General features: G+C 32.3%; 1 protein-coding gene across 3 annotated transcripts; it reads left to right on the forward strand.

The window, feature by feature from the left end:
* Positions 1-237: 237 nt before the first annotated feature.
* LOC116775811 (monocarboxylate transporter 14-like) lies at positions 238-24,683 on the forward strand. 3 transcript variants are annotated; one of them, XM_032668807.2, is made up of 5 exons: positions 238-628; positions 18,039-19,559; positions 19,716-19,949; positions 20,726-21,008; positions 21,311-24,683. In XM_032668807.2, exons 2-5 carry the CDS (start codon positions 18,138-18,140, stop codon positions 21,493-21,495), a joined length of 2,124 nt encoding a protein of 707 aa, XP_032524698.2. In that variant the 5' UTR covers positions 238-628; positions 18,039-18,137; the 3' UTR covers positions 21,496-24,683. The 3 variants fall into 3 exon arrangements, with proteins under 3 accessions (XP_032524698.2, XP_032524699.2, XP_061377065.1); XM_032668808.2 differs by lacking the exon at positions 238-628 and adding an exon at positions 10,892-11,258; XM_061521081.1 differs by lacking the exon at positions 238-628 and adding an exon at positions 12,757-12,909.
* The last annotated feature ends 3,072 nt before the right edge of the window (positions 24,684-27,755 follow it).

Genomic DNA, 27,755 nt, shown 5'->3' on the forward strand with positions numbered 1-27,755 from the left:
TTAAGTCTGAAGTTTAGTGTTTCTATATAAAAAAATAGTTTGTGGAGTAGATCGAAGATCGAATTAGAAAAAATCAATTATTTAGATTACAATAAATCAACCGTAATCTTGTACAGAATGTTACAAAATTAATTGAAAATAAATATCTAATTTTAGGTCATTGTATATTGATAGTAAGATTATGTTCGTTCCGCGTTCACTCAGTAAAAGTGTACTGAGTTATCATTCAACTTTCATTCTCTGTCACTTAGTAGTTAGTCAGGTTAACCAATCGCATTGTAGGAAAGTCAAAGTCCACGATAGAATATAGGCATAGTCTGATACTCTGTTGATCTAGAAAGTAAATTAGTGTTTGCATACTATAACTGTAGTCCGACTAGTAATAGATACCCAAGATAGCTACTATACACATAAAAAATTGTTGACATAAAATAAGGTACAAATATACAAGCAATCATTATATTATTCTTCCAAAGTAATCGAAACAAGTGCCTAACATTTTGTAAGATTCTATTGTTATTGTAAGAAATTGTTCTTTATTCAATAAAGCAAGTGTTTTAATGTTATACGCGAGTATTGCGATGGTCCGAGCTGTTTTCTAGCATTGTCAAGTCCAGTACAGCGTTTGGTAAGTAAAGTTAAAATGAAATTTATGTAGCGATAAATTTTAAATCAGAGTATGGTGTGATTGTTTCGTAATTAAACTTTTTACATAAAGAATTATTACTTTTATTATGTTGATAACGAAATAAAGATTCTAGTTTTATTGCCATTTCATCACTAAAGATTCGCATTCGAGAACTAGTTAATGTAAATTATTTCTCTTAACCTTTTATTATAACCATATGTAACCTTCACAAGAATAGATCGTGGTTTTGCAATATCTAGTTTTTTGTTTATGAAAGTAGTTTTTTGTAAAGAATTAATAAATAATAACAATTGTTAAACATAAAAATATAAATTAACATAATAATTATTTCATAGAATATAAAAACGTTTACAATTTAATGTAAAAAAATCTATTCTACTCACCATGATCATGAATATGTTGAGGCATTAGGAAAGTAGATTATAAAAATAATATATTATTGTATTCTTTCCTACATCTGGAGTTTGTATTTTAAAGTTGAAGACCTTCTTGTACATTACAGCTTGGTTACCGGAGGGTCTATCAAATCGGAACAGCATTATCATGAGATAAATTAGATTATTATATAAAAAGATAACCTAAAAATATTGTACAAAACATGCTTCACACGAAATGTGTGAATGTTTGGAAATTCATCATTGTTTTGGCAAAGATTTCCCAGGTTAATATTATTTCACATTTTATATATACTTTTTTAAACTATAAAGACTTATTAATTAATGTTCAGATTTACAAAGTTCAGAGGGTACTACTACTGTGTGAGTATTAGTGTTGGTTTCACAACCATTGCATACAACTGTTCATTGCATCTTCAATACCTTTTCTCTAACATGTAAGGCTTTAGTATTAATGCCTTCAACTGTATAGTTTTCTTACACTGTGCTAGATGAAGGTCACGATGTTTATTTTTTTATAAACAAACTTAATGTATTGAAAACCGTACATCCAATGGGTTTGCTAGTTGTATATATTATGCCGGTGATTTAAAGAGAGCCTCTTTTATCAATTATTTTAGGGATTAGTTTAATATCAATATAATTGTTTTAGTTTTTTCATACCAAATAAAAAAATAGTAAATCATATCATGCACTTGTAATATCTTTCCCTCCAAAACCAGTCATATAGACAATGAATGTGAATACTTTAGCTGACACAAGTGAGATAAAAAATTTTCTCAAAAAAAAATCTAAATGTCCCAGATACTAATGTAGTACAACTCTCGAATGTAATTACATAGGATTGAAATGTTACGAAAATATCGGTTCATTATGTAAGCCTCACTTCTGCGGATTCGTTAAATGCTTCAGATAGACAATCTCATCGTCTTACTCAAACAATCTCGGTTACTGATTTCCATTAATATACGCGTCATGAATGTACAACTCGATTCATATAATTGATCAAGGATCCATATAGTACCTACTGTAATTACGACCTAATTTTTTTCGCAACCACGTCAACTTTATGGTTTCTATACTTTCGGTTTAAAAACAAAAGAATTTTATAATAAATCATACATATATTAACTTTTTGTTTCAAGAAGAAAGTAAAATAACGTTCAAGCGATATTTCAAGACTAGTAGTTTTAATGCGATGGTCGTGACTCCGTCAACTACTCGTATTATTAAGTATGTAGGATCGTATCGATATTAGGCTGTCTGTGGATTCCAAGCCACAGGTGTTGGTTTGATATTTATCTTACGAAGGCCTCACCACGTGCCTATGGGATGGATAGGATGGGATCGATGAGAGCGCCGCAGTGCGGTCTATCCCCTTATTATAAGTTGATTATATGTAACACATGTAGATAATACAATATAAAATAATATAATAATTATTATGTTGATTGAAGCCTTAAATTAAACTATTTGATTCCAGATTAAAATTAAACAGTATTTTAAATTTCGAATCGCAATTTTTTTTTAATAATCTCATTAACAGTTCTAGTAACGCGTCGAAACCTTAATGTTAAGTTAACAATTTGAATATGAAGGTCTTGGAAATTTAAGAAGTATGGTAGAGTGAGCTTCTGATTATGACGAGGGGCAGCGTAATGCGATTCAGAAAATTATACGGCTTCCTTGTAAATTATGGGTTTTATATGTTATGTAAGTCATGGCGAACGGTGTGATGTGAAAAATATATTGTCTCGAATATTTTATATATTACTAGGCACCAGCCCCGACTTCGCACGGACTCTTTACAAAAAATATAAAATAGCCTATTTAATTTTGAGAATTATTAAACTTATATTATGATAACTTTCAAATGGTACTCCCGATTTAAATGATTTAAAAAGTAATTTACAGATACTGATGTAGGCTTGAAATCGAAGTAATTTTGTTTTGACAAGACTATTTAGTCTTATTACGTTATTTACCGTATTTATGTAAATAGCTTTCCAATAAACGTTTTAGGAATGCCAATTTTTTAAAGTTGTAAAATGGATATAGTATGTTATCCTTAAGGTATAGACGTATGCCACCGCAGACTTTTCTGTAGACCTATATAAGATATACAATTCCACCATTTATTATTTTTTTATATATCAAAGACTTAAGGCAGCGTTTTCATTAAAAGCTCTCAGACGGCTCATGTTTTCCCGACATCTTAAACAAATGCCGTTAATGTACACACAAGTGAATACAAAAACTTAACAAATTATATACTGAAACCTTCCTGGAGAATCACGCCATCGAGTGGTGATAACTGTTTGACAATCGGTGCAGTAGTTTTTCCGTTTATCGCGAACAGACAAACAGACAGACGCGGCGGCTGCATTTGTTTTATAATATGTATTGACAATATACCGTTATATATCTTACTGAGTAAATAAACTCCGTGATCCATAGAGATACCGTTGTTGTTATATCTTCTGTAATATGATAATGAATTTCTATATACTCTTGTATAAAATTACTTTAAACCATTTTAATAAATTAAGGAATCGTTTGTAACAATATTTATATTTATATTCAGGCTACAAGTATTATGATTGTTAACGGGTAAACCTTTATATCAAATGTGCGATGTGTTGTTCGTACAAATGGTAAAGAATTCTTAGATATGGACATGTGTTAATTATTTATAAAGAACATTAAAAAAACATATCCAACTAAATTTTATTCTTTTTTAACATTAAAGTGTCATTATTATTTACATGTACTTTGTTGAATAGATTTATAACACAGAACAGTCTCTCGTGTATTGTAATAAAGGAATCCGATTAAAATAAAACAAGCAGTCTTTCTTTTCTTGCTTATAGATCATATTTTGTAGATTTAGACATTTATTTCATAACTAGCTGTTGCCCGCGGCTCAGCCCGCGAGTCGGTCGCATAACCATATATATGTCAAACTTAAAATAATAACATACAGAAAAGGGATGTTAACAAATGAAAGACAACCACAACGAACTTTCGAACCTCATGGTAGTCATTACACAACGGAGAATCTTAACACCGCGATCTAGGTTGATGACGTATTTTATCAACGCCATCTATCGAGCACAGTGTTATACTTCAACCGCGCCCGCGCGCACTGCGTTATTTGTTATTTTTGTTACCTCTCATAAGTTTTAATATTAAGATTAATATAAATTAGAAGTAATTAACTATTAACTAATATATAATATATAATATATAACTAATCAATATTAAGTTGTAGTGTTTAATAGTTTTGAAGGAGTGCTTGAAGTAAATTTTCAATTGACCATCACTTCTTTTTCCCTTAATCGATTTTGACGAAATAAAGTTTTGACAATGCTCCTAATTATATGTAGTCCAATTGTGAAAACCGTGTTCTAATCCGTTGAGTAATTTTGAAGTTATAACGTACCAGACAGACAGACAAAAATTCCTAAAATTGTTTTTTTGGTTTCTATGACTCTTCTTTAATCGCCTCCTATCAGTTTTTTGGAAAAATATTTAATGTACAGACATTCGATTTTTACTGTCCTATTATATATATAGATAAAAAAAGCTGAGTAGAAATAAAATCAGCTGTTTTTAATTATTTTTTTTGACGTCCTCAATCATCAATACATATTGTAAAACAAAAGATCTCGCCGCGTCTGTCTGTCTGTTCTCGATAAACGGAAAAACTACTTCACCGCCTCTCAAACAGTTATCACCACTCGATAGCGTGATTCTCGAGAAAGGTTTTAGAGTATAATATATTAAGTTTTTGTATTTACTTGTATAATATACATTTATTTGAAATATGTTTAACAAGTTTTATCAGTAAGGTAATGGAATTCCTTTACCTTACAATTATTCCTTAATATAATTAGATAAATACAGCGGACTAACTAGTGACTACACTAATATAATTTATGTATGTATTATTTCAATAAGAAACTTTAAATATTCTCTGTAATCGGATAAGTGAGTTCTGTCGTCGGTTTGATCGAAGCCAGCTATCATTGGTAATTAGGTCCAATTGACGAGATAGGTCAATTGGCCACGGCTCTACCTAGAACCTGTACCATGGTAATTTAGATATTTATAGAAAGCCGCCTTTTATCTCATTACCTCGTTAGTGTATAATGCCAGCGGTATCTTTGTTTATTTGTTAAACATTCAACAAAATATTAATAAAAATAAAGAGAATTTAAAAAAAGTTATTGACATTTTAATATTATCAATGTAAGATATATCCCGTCCTGTAAATTTTTTAATGTAGAAAGCGTAGACTTATTACGATAAATCTATTTCGAAAACTCCCGCAAATAATTCACTATGAGTATTATAATGTCATGGGATGTACTGTTCTATCGTACCTTTTTATAGTATATAAATTGAAACTCGAAACAAAGACAAACCAATTTTATATAATAGTCAAAACAAACTTACATACACTGTACACTGTACTATTATAACAATACGAAATAATTAATCTTTTATTCTGTTTGTGTTGCTTGATGAATACTTCTGTTATATAATGTAAGGCACGTGTTTTCCTCGGTGACCGGCAAGTTTTAACCGTGTTCCCTTACGTCATCAATTTGGTCAAACTGTTTTTAAAAATTCAGATCTAGCAGATGAATTATAAACTTAATTAACAGAGATTTTTTAGTTTTGATAAAAAATATGTAAAATGTCAAATAGTTTATTGCGTATGATTTTTGTTATTATAAAAGTTTTGTGAAACGTAATATGAGGGTAGATAACAGTCAGCTGCCAGGGAGTATCTTTCGGTTCCTCGGTTATTCAGGTCATAGTTATTTATGAATGTTGATAAATCCATCAGGCTTTGTTCTAAGCTTATGAAAGCCTTTGTTTCAGAGAGGCATCACAGGAGAATACTTTTCATGCAATATTTTAAAATTTCAAAAAATTAGAAAATCCTTATCAAACATTTTTTGTAATTGAAATTATTCTTTAAAATTTTACTTTAAGTAGCTTTCTATATTAGTATTAGATAGGAGTTTCCCAAATAGACTGTAGGAATAATTTGGAAATAGGTCGATTATTAATAACTCTGACACCTCGCTCTTAATTTACTCGTCTTGAGTAAATCGGAAATCTTATGGGAGGACAGAATGTAATAAAAATAATTTTAATCATAGACTCTGTATTGTTTTTCTAAATGAAACTAATATTTTTCGGATAGGTATACTACGCGTGCTTTAATTTTGTTAAAACTACATGCTCCCGAAGTTTCGGCTACTTTTTAGCAACCGATCATGGGCAGACGAGATGTGAATGAAAAGATAAAGCAGGCGTAGTATATCTGAAAAATATTAGTTTCATTTAAATGAATCAAAGTCGCGAAAGTCTTAGATCTCATTTTGTTTTTCTAAAGTCACAATGAAAAGAAAAAACTACTAGTTTTTAACCTTTAGTTATTTAACAACAGAAATATTAAATTCTCCTTTACTCAACACGACTGTGCTAGATCGGACTAATTTGTAAATTAGAACAAGCTGTAGAAAAAAAAACGACTTAATTCTCTTGTACTTGTTTAGTTAACTATTATTTTAGTCATTATGAAGTCATTAAAGCGTCAGGTTTAAATACAGTTACTTAACTAATTTAGTACGGCTAATGATATTATAGCTAAGATCTATCTAGTCTCCGTTACGCTTTCTTGGAATTTCGATACAATAATAATTAAATTAATTGTAAACAGTAATAGGTTTAGGGAGCAGTTGAGTAAACAATACAACTTGAAGCAAACAGTTGAACAAGTTGAAGTTACTGTTTAGACAAGAGCCGACCTAACGCTGAATTATCACTTATAATGATGATATCCGAAAATAATCATGGCTGCTAATCTTTTCTTTAGAAACCATGGAAACCAGGTTATATTTTTCTGCATTTATATTTTCAAGAACGTTTTCAATAATGATCATATAATCTGCTCATTATAATATTTTTATTGCACGATGAATCGTCATTTAAAACAGATTGTTATTAATGGTAAGCATTGCCATTCGACGTGCTGTTTTTTTTTTATAAATAGAAATCTTAAAATTTTCCGTTCCTACGTTAACGGTACAGACTTCTTACGTAATAAACTTGATATATTGATATTTAAAAATCACTTTCATATATAAATGTTAAATATTTAGTTCGATATTAATATATTAATAGACGAATGTTTTTTCTACACAGTTATTATTATTATAACAAGTGTAGTGACGCCGTAACTTCTTTATTTTTAAAGTCCATATTGTGTTTCTGAAACCACACGTAACACGATACTTAAATCTTAACCCCAAAGCATGTATTCAGTGAAAAAACAGTTGTATAATGTGTGGCGTAATTAATGATTATAACTTATTATGTTTGAAAATTGTCTGGCTTGTCGAGTTCCATATCTGAATTGGGACATATGTGCCTTACAAATGTACGTTTTATTTTTGTTTCAATGATACCCAAAACTATTTCCGTCAATCCTGATTTGCATTGCCATAAATTTCAGACCTACGTTCATTAAAATTCCTTTATATATAAAAGTTAAACAGATATAAAATGACATGAAATTTGTAAACGACAAACACATAATAACCAAATATATAATGTCTTTTGGTAAGAAAATGAAAAACTCCACTTTGAACTAGGAATTCTGTAATTATGTGGCTACGTCACGGTCTATGTACGAATCATATTTATTATATACATACACACAAACATATAATAGTTCAGTGATATATATACGCTTGGAATATACCGTGTAAAAATACATAATATATATTTTTTCAAGTCCACTGGCGAACGAACTGCTCGTATAATGAAGAGTTTTTAAGTGGGTTCCAGAGTAACCGTCCCGAGAGATGGATCATTCGTATTCATTAAGCTTATAACTTGATCTCTAATAAATTATGCTTGTGTAGAACATTTAATGTTTCTGTTTCTCAAAATGATTTGAATCTTTCAGCGCTGCGTATTTTCAGTGAATTATTATCTTATATTTATTTTACTTGTGGTCTATAAAACACATTTTACCCTTCTTACTTAGAAACGAGCTATTCTCAAATAGCTTCGCAAGCGAATAAGAAGGGTTGAGTGGTAGTGGCTCTTTTTATTTTGACCTTGACCTTCTCGTGTGTGAAATGCCTTTACGCGAAACATTAAGCAAGCCCCTTCACTATCCACCGACTCAGTGATAATATATTATAGTTATAAACAAGAATAAATCTAAAAACAAATTGAATAACTGTTTAGTAAGAAATATCAAGTACACATAAGTACAAACGTACAGATGAGCCCTTCTCTTAATGACCTTGACCTCCTTTAATCCGATCTCATAGTTACCTCATCCTATTTCTTATTTGTATAATTTTAACTTTTTTGAGATATGTCATGAGTGGTGTCTAAAAGATGTCTCGATAGTCCTTGGAGATATTAAATCTAATTAAAAAAACATTTTCTTAACCAAACTATAATGGTTTGACAACAGAAACTTGATAAAATGTGTTTTAATGTAAACCATTCGATAATTTATGGTCCAAGGATAAACTTCGATTGTTCCAAGTCGGTATTAATATATAGATAGATAACAAGATAGAGAAACTGATATACATAGTTATATGTACATGTATCATATATATGTTTTTTTCTATTTGAATATCTAACCGACGTGGAGGATATTTCTTTTTGTTAACATTTTTATTTCTATAGCTTTTTTTATTAATTTTTAAAGGCAATAGACACAAACTCTATCGATATTTTATACAATTAAAAATTATCGGATTTTAATTTTGTTCTATTCTATAAATATTGAGTTTATAGTTATGGTTTAATTTAACGCATCGTAAACTAATGCTTTATCCCACAGTAACATAAAATAACAAAAGAACAATCAAGAAAACAAAGGATTAAATTTACACAAAATAAATCTGTCGAATATTTTTTTAAAGTCAAATGAAATAAAGTTCGGACATTTATAATAGCTTTGTTATTTTTATGTTTTCTAAATAAATGTAACGCGGCTTACATTAATATACTATGTAACGATGGACGTATGATATTTTATTTGAATTTTGTTTATGGTTCTGTTGGGAGAGTGATATAAATGGCGGTTTGAACATCAAAGGCTTTCATAACATCTGTCATTTGGAAAAATCGAAACAAAATAGTTCATGTTTGACCCTAAAATTATTTACTTATTTTGTTATAATACTGGAAGAGATGAAGGCCAGCTAGTCTAATAATAGTGCTTGAAAATATTGAATACCTATCTAAGAGTGTCTTTAAAATTTCTTTATAAATGTAATTTATACACGATTAAATACTAGTCAGTATTTTGGAATAGTGTGACGAGAAATCAACAAATTAAAAGAAATCCTTCGAGATTTTTCATTAATTCAATCACTTTCAATATACTCGTTTCGATGGGTATTTATGAATGAAAATCCTTCAAGCTGTCCGTGTTCATATTACGAAGCGAACTAACACTACGCACATATTAATCAGATACGATGTCACGCAGAGCTTCCGCGTCAGAGGCTGACGAGACCACGCCGACCCGCGGGTTATCAGTAGTATAAATGTATTAGTAAAATCATTAAAAATGTCGACATTGATAAGAACTTGTAACAGAACAAACGTTTAACGAGTTCCAATAAATTATTTTAATAGAATTGTATCTTGAGCATATTCGAGGTGTTTCCTTGTTCTGTACAGCAATCGTAAGTTAAATTTTTATTATTATTTCGTATTTCAAGATAATTCTAAAATTTGATAAGACTTTTTTTTAACGAGATAATTACAAGTAAATGAACTAAATAACCTCTGATTGAAATTCAAAAATTCCTCTGCTTTTTTGCCGTTTGTTAAAATGATAACAAAAAGTAATACTGTTCTAACCTTTTCAGTTCGTTCATCAGACCGTAAAGGAAAAGGTCGCACAATGGTTACTGTATCTCCTAAATGGATTTTTATTACTAGCTAGTTTGAATGATGGTAGATTACCATTTATTTTATTATTAAGGGATTTATACATTAGAATAATTAAATTAAATATTTTTTTCGTACGCCACATAGCATTCGCTCTGTCAATAATGAACCGATGCAGGTGGATGGCAATCAGAATATTTTCCAAGAATGTTTGCATTCTCAAAATGTTTTCTTTGATCGATCGACTTATCAGTATCCACTTCGTAAATATTTCTCAGTGTCCGATATTAATTCCAGGAATCGGCCCACCGTCGCTATAGACAATTGCCAATTTAAATGCGCCTATTGCAACTGCGTTCGTTAAGTAATCGTTAAAGTTTTTTACTTACAAAATAATTCATCAGATTTGTTGCACAAGATTGCTATCATAGATCTGGAAGTTCGCAAACATTTGGTTAATCAGATTTCAGGGTAGAGCGATTCCTTACTGACGTTAGTGTGCTGTGAGGCACCAAAAGATTCACGTTCGCTTTAAAAATTACTTTATTATTTTTTGTATTTTTGCGAAATTTACGACTTTTATTTATTGCTAAGAGTCAATAATCTGAGAGTGCATTTGTCCTAAAAGAAGTAATTAAAGGTTATTCAGCTGTCCGTAGTGTGTGTCTCCTGCACTTCTAACTTATAGATTCGATGAAATCATTATAAGAACCATCGTTATCTGAGAGCGGTTCTGCGAGTTCTTAATTACAAATGTTCTGAACTTATCGCATTTGTATCATTAATATGTGTCGTTATCTTACTTAGTGACATTTATCCTCTTAATATGTGTCGACTATTGAGTGGGGAGTGAGTTCACTAGTTATTTCGGACAATTAATAAATTACTTCCAGATTATTCTATATAATTATACAAAAGTATTGTAACGTCAAACGATCGATAGTTAGCGGAGTCGTTCGGTGATAAATACTTAATTTAGTATCACAACCAAGGAGGACGTCTCAATAGATAATCTTTTATCCAACTATTAAATAATGAGGCGTCGCGAGCGCGCTTGGTCACTCCTCGCGGCGGCTGCGCTCGGATACTTCATATTTTTCACAAATATTCTGAACATTTGTCCATAGTGTGATTGATTTGTGTGAATTGTGTTCCGTGTGTTATATTAGTGACTGTATCAAAGGTTACGGGAATGCGGTGATATTTCTTAATATCCAACATTGGCAATCGTGTGAAAGCTCCCTGCCAAGATGCTACCAATGAAGGTGATTTTTGTTTACTAAACCCGTTGTATTGGTGAAGTGATAAATAAATATAAATCATCACTTCTGTACCTTACTCACAGCTTGACTTTAACAGTCGACTGTCGGCAACTTTAACTTTAAAGTCACGTTCTTTGAATATTCCTATTGCTTTGAAGTTTTTCATGACCATAGAACTTTTTGTACTTACTTGACTGGTCAAACAAAATCTTGGAAATTCAAGGTTGATTTATATTTTACATAACATGTTTATCTATTTTATAATAAGATACATCCGAAAGATTTATATATTTCCGTGAATAATACCGAGCTCTACATCTTCACCTAACCGTCGAATAAAGTCCATTCACTTTATAACAATCACAGCTAAACAAACAAAATGGCACTTTTTATGTTTACTCATAGCTCTGAATTTGCACATATTTAAATAAAATAAATAAATTATTTTATTAAATACTTAAAACGTAATGTGTTTGGGTGGCTTGCTGTAGCACGTTTATGTCGATCGCCTCGTGCGATATGTTATTAAATTATTCGATAAAGTGTCAATGTATTGTAGATAATTCTTATTGCGTCGATGAATCACATGAAATCGGCGTGAACGAAATCGGTACGGGCCGATTATTTATATATAACATGATACAAGACCTACAATAGTTACACGTTACTTTCAGGAACATGTGTTTAAGATATATTCTATTGTACATCCTGTATAATTTTATTCCGGACACTTTTGGGCTTGTTAAAAAAAAAGGAACAACAGTTTCATTGATATTTAAGAAATGATTTTTCATTCATTTTTATTTTCATTGAACAACACACTGTCCAAGTTTCATGAGAATTTTGATGATATTTAAGTAAAAGAGACGAAGAAAAATAAAACAAAGTAACTTTTAACCTCTTAACATGGATTTAACTAAATCATAACTTTACTACGGCAGTGACTTCGCATTGACAAGCCGCGCGGTGATATACACGGAATAGTTACTGATATGTTCAAGAATTCTAGTGAGATATACTATTCAAATGAAGAAATATATTCACATAGAATATTTAATATTATTACTATTTTATAATGTAATTGAGACTGAATAATTTATGTTACGTATGATAATCTCCATGTTGTTTGTACCCAATATGCAGTGGCTGTTGGTTGTGAGTCAAATTGTTGTCGCAAATAAAACATGATAAAACTGCGCCCTTGACTCTCTTTTCTTATATGGACGTTTCCAAAACATCATTAACGATTCTCAAAGAACGACCGTCCGAATAACACCAAACGCCTGCGAAAACTGCGTCAAACTGCCTAAGGTGGCACTGCGCCAGAATGCTTCGATTTGCAAAAAGTACGCTATTTCCTTAAACGTACGATGTATTTTCTATTACCAAAACTATTTCAGCAAGAACTAGGCGCTATTTCCAAAAATGTGCTCTATTTGCTCCACACCGGCTTTTTTTTTTCGGTTGGCGATTATCCAAGCGTTTCAGTCACATCCTAAATTCGTTATGTGACTGTCATGTTGACAAAGGATGGTATTCTTTGAAGATTTCGCTTAAATAAAATACAGTTTTGGAAAGAAGTGTATCGTGAAAGGGATCGCTTCGACAAATGCAGTCATTTGATATAAGAGACTGTATGTTGCCGGCCCCTAAGGTATATGTGATTGGAAAATCGTTGAAAGGAAGTATAGGTGATAAATGTGATAAATGTGTAATGGAGTGAGTGCGTGTGGTCTCCGAGAGTAAACAAGCTGTAGTAACAAATTGTTATTAAATAAACGACTCGGGGCCCGTTAGGACAATGAAACAATGACAGCCACGCGAGCCGCACACATGTAGTAAAATACATTTAGGGTACAATGAAGTCATAACACATCATATCATAAATAACGCAGGTTATCCTCGTTCAGTGCTACTTATACACACATCGTTATCAAGTAAAAATTATAAGTAGATTTAGGACTATTATCCGATTGAGAAAAATTTGCATTTTTATATGGATATGTGAATTTTGTGACACATGAATCACATCAACAAAACACAACAATTATAAAAGAACTAACTTCAGCCGCACTTTCATTCGATGAATAGATCCGTAGGATTTCTTAGCTTTTTATCAAAAAACTGAGTTATAGATATATTCTAAACATATTTTTATATGATTCATTAAATTTCTAGATGTTTTGTATTTTTTAAGATACTTGCGAGGCCGATCTGATTCTTAATACTTATAAGAATATGATAACGTTGACACATGCTCCACATGTTCCTTTTCATCTCAAACAGCTTCCGTGATTTTTTATCAGAGTTGACTAAGAATGATATACTTGTAATTTATATTGAAATATTATAAAAACAGTGACGTGTGCATATAAAAATATATTATCTGTTTGCTTGTGTTCTGAAATATCTTCGATAAGAGTGTTCGTAGGTTCACATTCCTGGATTTTTCAAGTGATGTACGAGGTGTGTTCAAAAAGTAAGATGACTTTTCAATTTTCGCGAGCAACGTACTTTCGATTATCGATTTTTTTGTTTTGTTATGTTGGTACACTCTTCCCGAAGACCTGTATTGAGTTTCAAGTGCATAGCATTTTTTATTTGGTTTTTTAAAGGTTATAAGTGTTTTGCGTGCTCGGCGATTTTTTGCTATCGAAAAATATGGATTTGCATTAAATTTTGTATAAAAAAAAATAAAGTGCTCCGAAACACTTGAAATGTTGACAGTGGCATACGGTGAAACTGTTCTGAGTAAAATAAATGTTTACAAGTAACTGGTACAAACTCTTCCAAGATGGCCAGGAAGATGCCAATGACGAGCCTCGCTCTGGACGCCCAAGCACGTCAACTACTGATGAAAACTTTGAAGTAGTGAAGAAAATTGTTTTGGAAAATCGTCGAATCACTATCAGAGAAGTTGCTGAGGATGTCGGTATATCGCTTGGCTCGTGCCATGATATTTTTTCTAACGTTTTGGGCATGAGAAGTGTGTCAGCGAAGTTTGTTCCGAAATTGCTAAATTTTGTCCAAAAGAACCGTCGCATGAGCATCGCTCAAGAACTGTCGAATGACATCAACGACGACTCAGATTTACTATAAAGAATCATAACTTAAAAAGAGTGCCCAAAACTAAAGAGACCCATGAAAGGACGGAGATTTTCAACGATTGAAGAGATAAAGACTGCATCGCTGGAAGAGCTCAAGGCTATACCGAAAATTGCTTATGAGAAGTGCTTTGAGGATTGGAAAAACTGTTGGCATAAGTATATTGTATCTGAGGGGGATTACTTTGAAGGGGACAACATCAATATTGATAAATAAATAAATATTTTTTCTTAAAAATACAAAGTCACCTTACTTATTGAATACACCTCGTACATATGTAATCTTTATACTCTACGAGATTTGAAAGAATTATGGAATAGTGCGCCAGTATCATAAATATATTTTATATGGAAAAAATTAATGAAAAAATGTGCAATGCTTTTCATATCTCAGTCTGGTTTAAAATGTAATAGTGTAATTATATTTTAATTCGCGTGTCAACATGTCATCATGGAAAAATCTTTAGTCATATTTGAGAACAAATCGTGAGCATAAATTTTATTTAAACATGTATTTATTTAAAATGTTCAATACTAAAAAGTTTTCTTTATAATATTTTATTTACTGATAGTCCCCGAGCGCGTCTAGTCATATTATACAGCGAGCCGAACATCATTTCTGGAACAATGCCAGTCCACTGCGTGATAATCTGGTAGCGTCCTTTGGTCGTGGCAATAGCGTATTTGGCCAGAGTTTTTGGCAAAAATGCCTCAGAATTATGTTAATTGCGTCATTCCCACAATTGCCCATGTTGCAGATGTTGTAAACAAGAAATTTATATCATTTAAATGTAATTTATTTGAAGTCTTACGATCGTAATCAATCACCAATCAACAAGATTTCTCGAAGGTAATTCTCCACTATATCAGAACTAATTGATCCACATTAGTTCTGGGATATGTCTATTTTAAAACCTTTGTTTTCTTCACAGATGCCATTTAAAGTCAAAGATTAAAAATAAAGTCTTCATCATTTTCTTAGTTGAACAATTTAAATCAAAATAACTTTGTTTCCGACACGCCTCAACACGAGTAATGTTCCCAATCACTATATATTATAATTTGTCTAATATTATAACTTGTTAAACAAAATAACGAAATCATAATTAATATCTCGGATTGAATTCAACTGGGGTTATTTTATTCTTAAATTTCTAGCCTTCTTAAAAATGTATAACGTCTTAATGGTTGGGGACTTGGATGGACGATATTTAAACGCTAAGTCACGGAAATATATTTAAATACGGCGTATCCTCTAAATAACGGTCGAGACGACCTTCGATGGAAGGTTAACGGTATAGGTATAGTACGGATTAAACATGTTCATAATATGATGAGTGTTATAACAACAACCATTCTTAAATGTGAATATCGTTCATTGTGAAATCAACTAGTTGCTTGTCTCTTAAAAATAAAAGGACGTGAGATAAGCCAGTCATATCAGTGATATATAATTAATCGGGCTTCACGTTTCTTTGAGATGTTTAAATTATAATCTTTTTAGGTCGTTATACATCAAATATACTCAAATCATTCCTAAACCCAATCAGTGGTATTGAACAATATCTTAAGTGAAACATGATATTTTTAGGGTTCCGTAACCAAATGGCAAAAACGGAACCCTTATAGATTCGTCATTTCTGTCTGTCCGTCCGTATGTCACAGCCATTTATTTCCGAAATTGTTGGGCTTATATAGTTGAAACTTTGTAGGTTGATGTATTCTGGTAACCCTCTATTCGAATTTTGAATAAAAATTAATAAATTCAAAAATTAAAGGGGGTAGCACTCCATACATGGAACTGATTTAAAAAATTATTTTTTTCAGCTAACCTATACGTGATGGGTGTCAATACATAGGGCTATAAAAAAGTCATTAGGTTCCTAAAACGATTTTTCGTAAAAATCAATTTTTTGAAAGATAGACGCTTCTAAAGTGGAAAAATTAGTGACTCCCCCTCCAACTTTTGAAATAAGAGAGTGAGTAAACTAAAAAAAAATATGCTGTAGATTTCTATGGAAACTTAACGAAAATTGGTTTGAACAAGATATTATAATTAGTTTTTAAGAAATAATACATTTTCAAAAAACGCATATACAACTTTATCGTTCATACAGACACAATGTAAAACCAAGTTATTTTGTTTATAAAACATCGATCAAAGTTACAACGCACTACAATAACTTATGTTATGGCATCTACTTGCTGCTACGGAACCCTTCATGGGCGAGTCCGACTCGCACTTGTTTAATTTTTTTTTATGAGTTCTTGTCAATTCAATCCTTGTATATACTACACATGTAATAAAGTCAGTTTATTACTAATTTCTCAAGTGAATTATTAAATAGAAGAACGAACAATACAACGATTGTTAAAAGCATTTAATATCATAGATTTTAAAAATTTAATTTAATTTAATTTAATAAATATATTGTTTTTTTTTTTTTTGGATAGGATCCAAGTGTCTTAATAATAAAACTTAAAATTCTATTGAAATCTAGTCAGTACTTTTGCTGTGCCTCGATGAGCGATCACAACTACAGACCTTTTCTTACACAATTCTACTTATATAATTTCAAAAAAAATTACACGTAAACACGTTTCAGTAAGCAATAAAAATTGTCAGATAAACTAATATTGATTAAAACTGTTATACGTAAGAACACGAAGACAATAGTTATCGTTATTCAAATAAAGGACTAATGTAACAGATAAGTTAGTTAAAAGACATTAAATATCTGTTAAATTAAAGTATACGACTAAAAACATCGCGTTCTTGAATTTCCTTTAATTTCCCATGAGACGGTGCGTCCTACATTGTTCTCGTGGGAAAACTGGCTTCCATTACTTAGTAAATTTACTGTAGTAATACTTTTAGTTTCAGCTAATACTATGATATCGTTAATGGAGATGGGCTAATATCAATATCGGTAATGCAACCGCGCTTGGTCAATCTGCTAACTGAAACAAGCAGTGCAGGCAGTGCAGCTGCGGTTTATTGTTTTAAATAGAACCTGGCTTGGTTGATTGCGTTATGAAATATTTAAAATCAAAATTTATGGTTTAACTGAAAGTTTTTTTTTCTATAAAATAGAGTTACAAAAATAGTTATATAAATTTCATGTTATCAAATGTTAATTGTTTCATAATTTCATACATCGCGATGTACTCGTGGATATTTCTATTTTCTTTGACGGATGCCTTTTAAACGATGTTGCCATTCATGTACAATACGGGGACCGTCATGAGGCTGACCTCTCATCTTTGTATGCCAATAGAAGCAGTTAAGATAGTTTAGCATACATCCTCTGACGAGTGATTTTCAAAGACCCCCAATTACTTCATAGTCCATACCATAATAAGTTAAATGATCCAAAATTAACTTTACACTTGGTGATGTACTTACATTCAATATACCACCAACACTTAGCTATTAAAAGCACTGATAATAATCGTGATAGTTAAAATTTGATTAAAATCATCTCTTATAAAATTCTTTTGAAGTATAATTTTTTTTTGGATAATATAATCAGTTTCGGTTACTATTAACAAATACTATATTGTATTAAAAATTAAAAAAAAACACAAAGATACATTTTGAGCATCATATATGTAAGCCCATCATCATAGGTAAATTAACTACGAATATATAATGAATAGTTAATCTTTTGTTGTACAGCATGAGGTCACGACGGCGGTGCTTTACACGCATGGAAGCCCGGCGCACGGTTGAGCCCGCGCTGCACTCGCGCGCGAAGTTCCGTCGCGCGTTGAGCACATGGACCTCGCGCGGCCGTCGTCGTCGGAGCGCGCGCCCCTCCGCTGCGGAGGAGTCGGAGCCGAGCCCACGACGTCGCCCCGGACCGTAGAGGCCGCCATCCCGGAAAGTGCGCCCGCCCGCCATGTTCAATTCCCGCCCCCCTCCAGCTCAAGTTCTAGCTCCGACGATGAAGAGCTGTCGATTGCCGAGGCCCGTCCTCCCGACGGTGGCTGGGGCTGGGTCGTCGTGTTCGCCTCCTTCATGGTCAACCTCATCGCCGATGGCATTACGTTCAGTTTTGGTGTATTCTTTCCGCACTTCCTCGAGTACTTCGGCGAGGGTAAAGGAAAGACCGCTTGGATTGCCGGCATCTTTATGGCGATGCCGCTGCTGTCCGGACCCATTGCTAGTTTCTTGACGGATAGATACGGCTGTCGACGCATGACAATATTTGGCTCGATATTGGCGTTTCTGGGATTCGTCATTTCGGCATTCGTCGACAATATGGAGACGTTATTCCTGACCTTTGGCATTATGGCCGGATTTGGATTGAGTTTGTGTTACGTAGCCGCTGTGGTTATAGTGGCTTACTACTTTGAGAAGAAACGTTCTCTGGCGACCGGTATATCGGTTTGCGGGAGCGGTATCGGAACTTTTGTATTCGCACCCTTAACATATATTTTACTAGACGAGTATGGGTGGCGGGGAACGACTTTGATACTCGCTGGGTTTTTCCTGAACATGGCTGTTTGTGGCTTGTTATTCCGAGATTTGCCATGGACTACTACTATGAACGCTGAGAAAGCGAGGGAACGAAAAAGACGGCGAGAAAGAAAGAGAAACAAACGTTTTGGATCCTCAGTGGATAGTCTTTCTGATAGTAAAAGTAGCGCCGCCGGGTCCACTAAAGTGACGGACACCGTGATAGAGGAGGCCTCAACGTCAATCGTACCTCAATTCAGTTCTTTGGTCGATTTGCCGACATTTATGACCGGAGGAGAAGGGGTTTCCCTAGAAGTATTCGAATTAATGTCCAACAGAGGGCGAGCGTATGCGTTACTTGCGCAAAACTATCCCGGGGTGATGTTGCCTTCTAGAAGTTTTAGTGATAGTGGGCGGTTACACGAACAATCTCCGCCAAAAGCTATCCTGTCCCCTGGTACAGTTTCTCCCGGGACACTGTCCCCAACTTCGGCTCCCAGTGCTCGAGAACAGAGCAACACAAGTACGAATGTTCACGAGAAAGCGGCTCTATCTTTGTGGTTGAGGAGACAGGCGGGTTCTACAAAAAAACCGCCAGCCTTCCTAAAGGACTTGCGAGTCCACAGACACTCGCTTACATACAGAGGTGCTATGCTTAATATAAACCGGTACAGACTCCGAGCGTCTTCCTGTCCCAACATATTCAGGAATTCCATGACGACGATTGCCAAAGAAAAGGTAAATTTTTATTGATGGGGTGTGGAATCTTTACATTTTGCTTATTATCTTTATACTATCCTATTACGAATTATATGATTTTCATTTTAGAAATGTTAATTTAATATCTCCTACGTCTCGCCACCCTTTTTATACAGCCATAATTACCAACTCCAGGTGCAGTGGTACGCTGGTTTATGGGACTTCTGGGACCTGGCAGTAGACATGCTGGATTTCTCTCACTTCCTGAACCCCGCCTTCCTCGTCTTCGCCATATCAAACTTCCTCCTCTACATGTGGTATGACGTGCCGTATGTTTACATCGCGGATAACGCTTTGAACATGGGCTTCAACGAGTCTCAAGCCTCTATGCTGATATCCATTATAGGAATATTGAACATGTTTGGTGAGGTGAGAACTCTTACTATTTTATTTACGATAATTTGATAGTTTTATAACTTTTCAACAACATCTGCCTCAGAATAATAATTGTCCAATAACATTAAGTGTCTCGTTACTTCTCCTTGTATGAGCAGGTATAAAGTGATTAATAACAGCTCATACTCAAACACTGCATTAAGTCAAAGTGTTTTAGAAAATCGATAAAACTCTAAGCTATCTGAAATATATATATATTCCTTTAATTATAATAAAAATATATAATCTCCTTTTGATTACAACAAATTATACTTAATAAAACTATTATTGCATATCTGATGGGGGAGTCGCTGATAGCAGATATCTGATAACCAGAATTACTTGACCCGTACGATATGAATGATAAAGTTATTCGATTTATATAACGCGCTGCGGCTATCATTACGACGATAATTTACAAAATTACTATGAAGATTTTATTACGGAAACACGTCGATAGATGGACCTTTCCTTAAGCGATAATATAGATTATAAAACAATGAGCAGTGAATGCAGTAGATGTCAAAGGAATATGGTTTAAAGTCCGATTAATCACGGGCCGTACTGTTACTGCTGATTGTTCTTCTATGAATCGCTAATGCCTAATAATATATACTAATTTGGTATCTAATAGTTTTTTTTATATAAATATATTTTTCAAAATTTTTCAAGATAAATATGTTACTTTATATTAAGAATCAATTATTTCCTCTCCAGTCATATTCTAAGCTTGCAGATAGTTATTAAATTTTTTTTTTCTTCTTCATCAGATCCTACTGGGCTGGGTGGGCGATTGGAGTTGCGTGTCGCCTATCGTGGTGTACGCAGGTTGTATGTTGTTGTGTGGGCCGGTGACCCTGGTGATGCCTCTTCTGGATTCGTACCCGAAGGTCGCTGCGGCCGCCGGAGCCTTCGGAGCCTTCATCGCGGCTAACTACTCTCTCACCAGCATCATCCTAGTGGAACAGATCACCTTGGAGAAGTTCACGAACGCTTACGGATTGCTTCTGCTTATACAGGGTGTTGCCAATCTGGTGGGACCGCCGCTTGCAGGTCGGTATTTAACTAAAATGATATTTAACAAGGAATTCATCAGTGATGTTAATATTTTTTATTCTAATAATCAATCTTTAGTACTAAGTTTGAGCTGCTAGTACTATGAAATTCAATTGAGTTTTAAATTGAGAATTGGAAAATCTAGTAAAGTAGTTACGATTTCTGCAAAAAACTGTGTATTGAATCCTGCTATATACAATAACATATCTTAAGAACATTACAGTTAATGTCTTAAGACCGGTCTTCACTTAGCGAACAATAAATGTTACTACTGATATGTACTCTATGTTTGTTTCCAGGGTGGGTGTACGACATCACAGACTCCTATGACCTATCTTTCTACCTGGCTGGAGTGTTCATAGCCATCTCCGGTGTGATCCTCCTGATACTTCCCATATACAACATCGCCAAGAGATACAAGCAGAGGAAGTTGAGGAAGACCCAGCTGAATGGACTGCATCATAACGGAAAACTTCTACCATAGGACATCCACTGGGATCGATGTCTTGACATCACTAACTTTGCACAACAACCGCTTGCAGAATCTTTATATATAAATTGAATATTCAAACCCCTCTCCATACTTACATAACACAATATTTACAAGTAAATCTACCGTTTGGAGCGATGAATGTACGCGGTGACATCTGTAATGTTAAGGTTTATGAAGTTATAGCTAATTAATATTTGGAAGTATTTTTAATCAAAGTTAAGGTGAGAAGTAGGGTTTAGATCGAGCGTTTGAACTAATGCACATTGATGTAGAGGCACAAAATATATTTAATGTATGGAATACAAGTGTGGGTGAAACATTTGAAGGGAGTTGCCATTAAATAGTCTATGCAATTTTCTAGTAAAGTACTGGCAACTCTATATGTGAAGAGTGCAACACCACGTCAAATGTGCATTAGTTGTCAATGACAGTTTGTTCTAGAGTGTTCTTTATATGGTAACGAGTATGTTCATGGCACCTCATGATAGGACCTATTTGGTAAGATATTAATTCAGTAACGGTACGTTTTTAAGAGTGAATTATATTAATGAGCCATAGTCATACCTCGATTGTTATTAGTTAAAGGTTATTATATAAGAATTAGTGTGACATGTTGTGAAGCGAACACAAGGAGGCTAGAGAAACAAAATGATGGATCTATTCGATACATAAGGGATCGTTCGGATGGAGAGATATCGCCGAGTTAATGAGTGACTACACTAGGTAGAGAGCCCTTGGAAATATATTTTTACTGATAATTTTGATTTCAACAGAGGTTTGGTGTATTAATTTCGATCAATAGTTTTTTAATATATAACCTGGTAAGTACCAAAGACTGCCCTCTGACATATTGGTCGTAGCCCCGTAGGTTAGGAAGCCGAGTCGTCATTGAGTCATAGTTTTCATACATGTATATAGTTCTTAAGGACGTACCAAAATATTATCGGACACTAGCGTTTTCTAATAGCATTTTATCGCACGTTTACATTAGCAGAAATATTGTAATTCGATTATGAAAACTCTTAGCCGTAAAGTAAGTTGAAATAAATTTATTTATTATACATTCGACGTTGGTATTAGGTATTTTATAAAACTCTCAACTAACACGATTGATCTTTACACTATGAAGTTACGACGCTAGTTTCTATGAATGTAATGGACGTCACTTACTTGCCAAATGATTGTCTAATAAAAATATTTTATCACCTTTTTGCTTAGTGTAATAAATAACTTTTCCTCATATGTATACAACAATCAGTCGCTTATTTTTCTTGGTTAAAAACATCGTCGCCTCCTTTTTCACGTATATTAAAAGTAGAGGAGTTTTTTTATAAATTATTTTTAAAGATCATTGAAATCATGCATTAACATGTTTTTGTCACTTGTATGTTGTTAGAAAAATAAAAGTACTTTTTTATTTTTATAACATTATTCGGAATCACATGAAAAACTTCACATCACGGAATATTTCTATGATAACGCATAGCAGCTTCGTTGTGATCTTGTTCGTTTGTTTCATTTCAAACTCTTATTCAATTTTGACTTCTTCACTGACAGACAGTCTTCAGACTTCAGTCATGTAAATGTCAACATTTCACCTTTGACAGTGACATATTTTGCGTTTTGACATTAGTATGATACTCCTATAATGTTTCATGGGTATGTATAGTGTCAATATATTTTTGAGTGACCACGAATTTCAAACAGTAATCACAGTATATAGGAGTATTGTAAATATTTAATTTGTGCATGAGCATGTATTATGTTTTATGTAGCGAAGCCAATACGAAACGGGTATAAATGTATTACTGCACTTTCGTTTATGTGCGTTTAGTAAAATCTTACAAAGTGGTATTTTGTTTTATTTGTCGTCCCATTTGCACGTGCCATCAGTTTACTTGTTTTATTGCTTTTTTAAACATCATACTCTTTTTTTCTGGTATAGTTGGTTAACCTTTGCCATTAGTATTGTTGTAATTTGTGATACACAACACCATCACATATACTAACGGAGTTATATAGATTTGTGTCGTTTCCTGTGGAGATAGGATATTATTGATATCTATCTGAATATATTTATAAATAAATAGAGTTTATTGTATACGTCATGGTGTTCCTCATACAATAAAACATTTGCTGAATTGACATACACAAAAATGTATTTCTAGCTTTTCATGTATTTTTTTTATTTAATTATTTATTCGCGACAGATAGTCCACTATATACAGCCCAATATGTAACTAAAGGTACGATTACATCATTGTGATACATTTCAAATAAGAGTGCTTTTATTGATTAAATGTTAAAATGCAGAAATATAAATATACAATTTAATATAATTGATAGTATTAGTACGTAATAGTGATGCTAGCGAGGATTTGACTAGTATTAAACATGGCTGCAGCAAAGTTATCACCAGACAATATCAATAAAAAAATAATTATGGAAGTAGAAATGATACGTTTGAAATAAAAATGGATTGTTGTCAAATATAAATAACAAAGTCTTCCAGGTTTACAAATATAATTTAAAAAAGGAACACTTGATAATGTTTAAGAGCATGATTCAGTGTCATTATTTTTATTTATTTTATATATGTCAAAGATTTTAAGAATAATGATAGAGATGGCTAAGTACGAACCAAAGTATTTAAGATATTTACCTCAAATTAAGACTCAAATAATAATCTAAGATCGGTACCATTTTTGGCATTTGAATGTTATAGTGGCATTAAATTAATGTAAGTATAGATTCTTATGTTGAGATAAATTAAATTCTATATTTAAAACTTAGCAAGCCATACGGAGTATAACACTTATAAAGAGCTTCTACAAAAGTTTTAGTGAAATCCAAACTGCAAATAGTCGTTGCTCTGTTAATAGTTTGTGTTTCCGTGTTCGATATTGTCTTTAATATCTTTGCTGTAGTTGAATGTATCGTTCACAAGAATAACTTTAAACGTTGGAATCATTAGGTGATAATAAATTTAGTCTCAGATTTACCTTATTTTTATTGTAGCGGCACGTTAGATTAGAGTTTGAGTAATAAAATAATCATTATATACCTCAGTAACGTTACGACCTAGGCCTTATATAAGCAAATAAATATTACTTTAGCATTTGAAACCTGTTTGAACCATTTATAAACTTGATAATTATGAATAAAAAGTTTGTAGTTGAGTTTTGTTTTATTTCAAAATATTGAATGGACCCTACAACATTGACTTAGGTTAAGTGGGAACAACATTCTTGGAGACTTAAGAGTCTATAAGGAGGAACACTATATGTATAGTTTAGAATTGTGGTCCGCAGAACCATTAAGATATAAAGAAACTTAGACTTTTTCATAACTCTCAATATAAAATAAAATAAATAAACAAAACGTCAAATGAAACAAATAAAATACTATTTACTTAAAATTTCCTTGTAAAATGCAATTTGTTGTTGCACTCGATGTTCTTAGAATGCAATTTTCAAAGTAAATTGAAAAGTTTAACAGAGTTGTTCTTTCATAACACTTAGAATTTGCTTACAAAGATACTAAGAAACTTATTTTTCCATGGGTCAGTGACTCTTAATCATAACGGGATCAAAAATGTAATTTTTTACTTCTTTAAGATTATATATTTTTATAGAATTAATTCTATAAAATAAGACAGTAGAAAAAAAAACCTACAAAAGATCGTATTTTTCCATAAATTTCATTAAAAAAATACCATTTACATAGTAATATAATACAAAAATTAATATAATAAAAATATTTACTGAAATAATTTTCTTTTCTGTTTTAAGAAAAAAATAGTTTTATACCGATCACGTGTATATGATCACAAAAGCGTTAAAAAAGACACCGCCTATGAAATCTTGAAGTAGAGGTTAACCGAGTTATTCATTGACAACATGAATTAAGGAACAATTTTTGGGTTTAAGAAAACAATTATAATGAAAACTAAAATTTTCGTGAGTACATATTTGTTACTGCGAATTAGTCGAAACGATTGGCAGCATGTAGAATATTAAATAGCGTATTGAATAAAAAATCTATAGTTTTATCTTAACACGGTAATAGTAATGTTTAATATAATTGATAGATATAAGTTAGTGTGATAATAAAGTACCTAGACTATATTAAATAAGTACGTTTACATATTCTGTCCTCTGAATCTGTTCTCCGAATATTAATAAAAATATATTTCATTTCAAATAAAGAATACGAAAAAGTGAGACAAAACCTAAAAAAAAAAGTAGGTAATTAATTATTTCACTAAATAAACTGTGTTCTAATTTTTAATGTGCGTGTTTGTTAATCTCATCATGTAAGTAAAATAATTTAATTATTATCAAAAAGTAACCTTTAAAAGCGTTTTATTAAAACATCACAATTTTTTTTAAATCTGTAGACAAATATTACATTTGCAGAGAAACTTTTCGTAGCAAAGCTTGGCAAAGGAAATCATTTTAGTCCTCGCTAGAGTTGAATCCAGAACTTTTAAACTAAGTTTTAAAAACATCTAAGATATCAAATATTATGGTCAACTTTCAGTTTGTATAACATTGGTTTTTATAAGTTTTTATTTCTGCAATAAAACTAGGAAGTTTAATATATGACCAACGATTTTATATATTACAGTTTAGTGTGTGGAAACATACGTATTTATACCTACCTAGAAAAAATATTTTAAACTCGCTTTATCATTAATATGTAGCCCCGGTCAGTTTCAATCGATTGTCACATTCACATGTGACATTTTACAGGGTAAGACAAATTATACATATGAATCATATCCTTCTAGGATGCGACTATGCTATAACCTGGTACTTTTTTTGATGAAATTCAGTCCTGACAGGACAACTCCACGCTCGGATGCATTGACGGCTACGGAAATAAATATCTCTGTATAAACTATACTAGAGCACTACAGGTCACTTTGCATAAGCACTAGTATTGTGCGTAAGCGATAGTCGTAGCTGTTGGTTGTATCTACGCCTCGATGATCTTGACTATCTTGATCTTTATAGAATAAGCTGAGGATTTTTCCAAGAGGTGATTTTCAAAAGTGTCTGGTTTTAAAGAAATGTGATGAAGAACTCTTCTAACCCAATAATGAAATGAGTGAAATAATGTCTTCACCCAATGTTCCATAGCTTAATTAAAAATTATGTGCAATTTAAGGCAAGGCTGGAGGAAAACTTGAACCGCTTTAAAATTCGTCCTTTAAAATTCGTGAGCGTGATTGAGACTTTCGTTTTAATAGTTAATATTACGTATGGTTCAGTGTCATTCTTTACTTCTAAAGCGGAAATAATATCTGTCATAGTGTTTTCAGTGCACATAAAATAAGTGTTGTTGTTTTACAGTTATACTTGTTGTTCCTCTGTCGCACGTTTATGGCAATTGTGAACTATTCTATATAATAATTCGTTTTCAAACGAGCAATACACATATTTCTGTGATGTATATAAACTTCTCTGTCAACCCGTAGTACTTTCAAGCCCAGGGGAGTTAGCTGGTGTAGAGTTTTGGCGAGAATATGATAAATATAACTGTCTCTAGACATTCATTATTTATGATTGTTTCGAATGTCCGGACAGAATTCATTGCAACAATGACATAGAAAATATATTCGTGTACATTTTTGCCGATAAACTTTGGTTTAATTATATGTATATATTAGATTGTGGGTAATTATCAACTTGTACAACGATAATTATTTTTTTTCATTGAACTATCTTTGAAAGTATGTGCTCTTAACAATAATGACAAAAAGACTGGTTCATTGATTATTGTTATAATTTGCTCTAGCTTGCTTTTTAAAACAAAATGATATTTAAATAAAATAGTGTGCATTGTTCATTAAAATTCCATTCCATTTTTCCTCTTCCGACTTCTCACCCAAGGTAGGTATTGATTCTCATACAAAACCTCCATTTATTATTTTACTCCATTAAGCTAAGATTTTCTCAAATTACTACTTTCATTTTATTACAAATTTAATATAAACGGATCTTCTCTTTTCTTTTTCACAGACTAGATTACATAATATCCTATTTTATATATTTAAAGTAATTGTCATCATCAAATGTGTTTGATTCTGTTACTCTAATCTTAAGATCTTCTGTCTCTTAGTTTTGATAAATGCTAAGAAGAGAAAGAGGAATTTCTGAAGTGTTGTGGAGTTGATTTAAAGTATAGTAGGGCGATAATTACACCTGTATGTACATACATAGGTATACAACGTTCTGCTGCTGAAA

The sequence above is a fragment of the Danaus plexippus genome, chromosome 8 (assembly GCF_018135715.1).
Source record: "Danaus plexippus chromosome 8, MEX_DaPlex, whole genome shotgun sequence".
Classification (NCBI taxonomy): Eukaryota; Metazoa; Arthropoda; class Insecta; order Lepidoptera; family Nymphalidae; genus Danaus; species Danaus plexippus.

What these genes read in the sequence shown, in the direction of transcription:
- LOC116775811 (XM_032668807.2), top strand. Translation starts at nt 18,138, where the DNA reads ATGGACCTCGCGCGGCCGTCGTCGTCGGAGCGCGCGCCCCTCCGCTGC. An exon ending in CGACGATTGCCAAAGAAAAG is followed by an intron (nt 19,560 to 19,715) that starts GTAAATTTTTAT and finishes TACCAACTCCAG; the next exon opens with GTGCAGTGGTACGCTGGTTT. An exon ending in GGTGGGACCGCCGCTTGCAG is followed by an intron (nt 21,009 to 21,310) that starts GTCGGTATTTAA and finishes GTTTGTTTCCAG; the next exon opens with GGTGGGTGTACGACATCACA.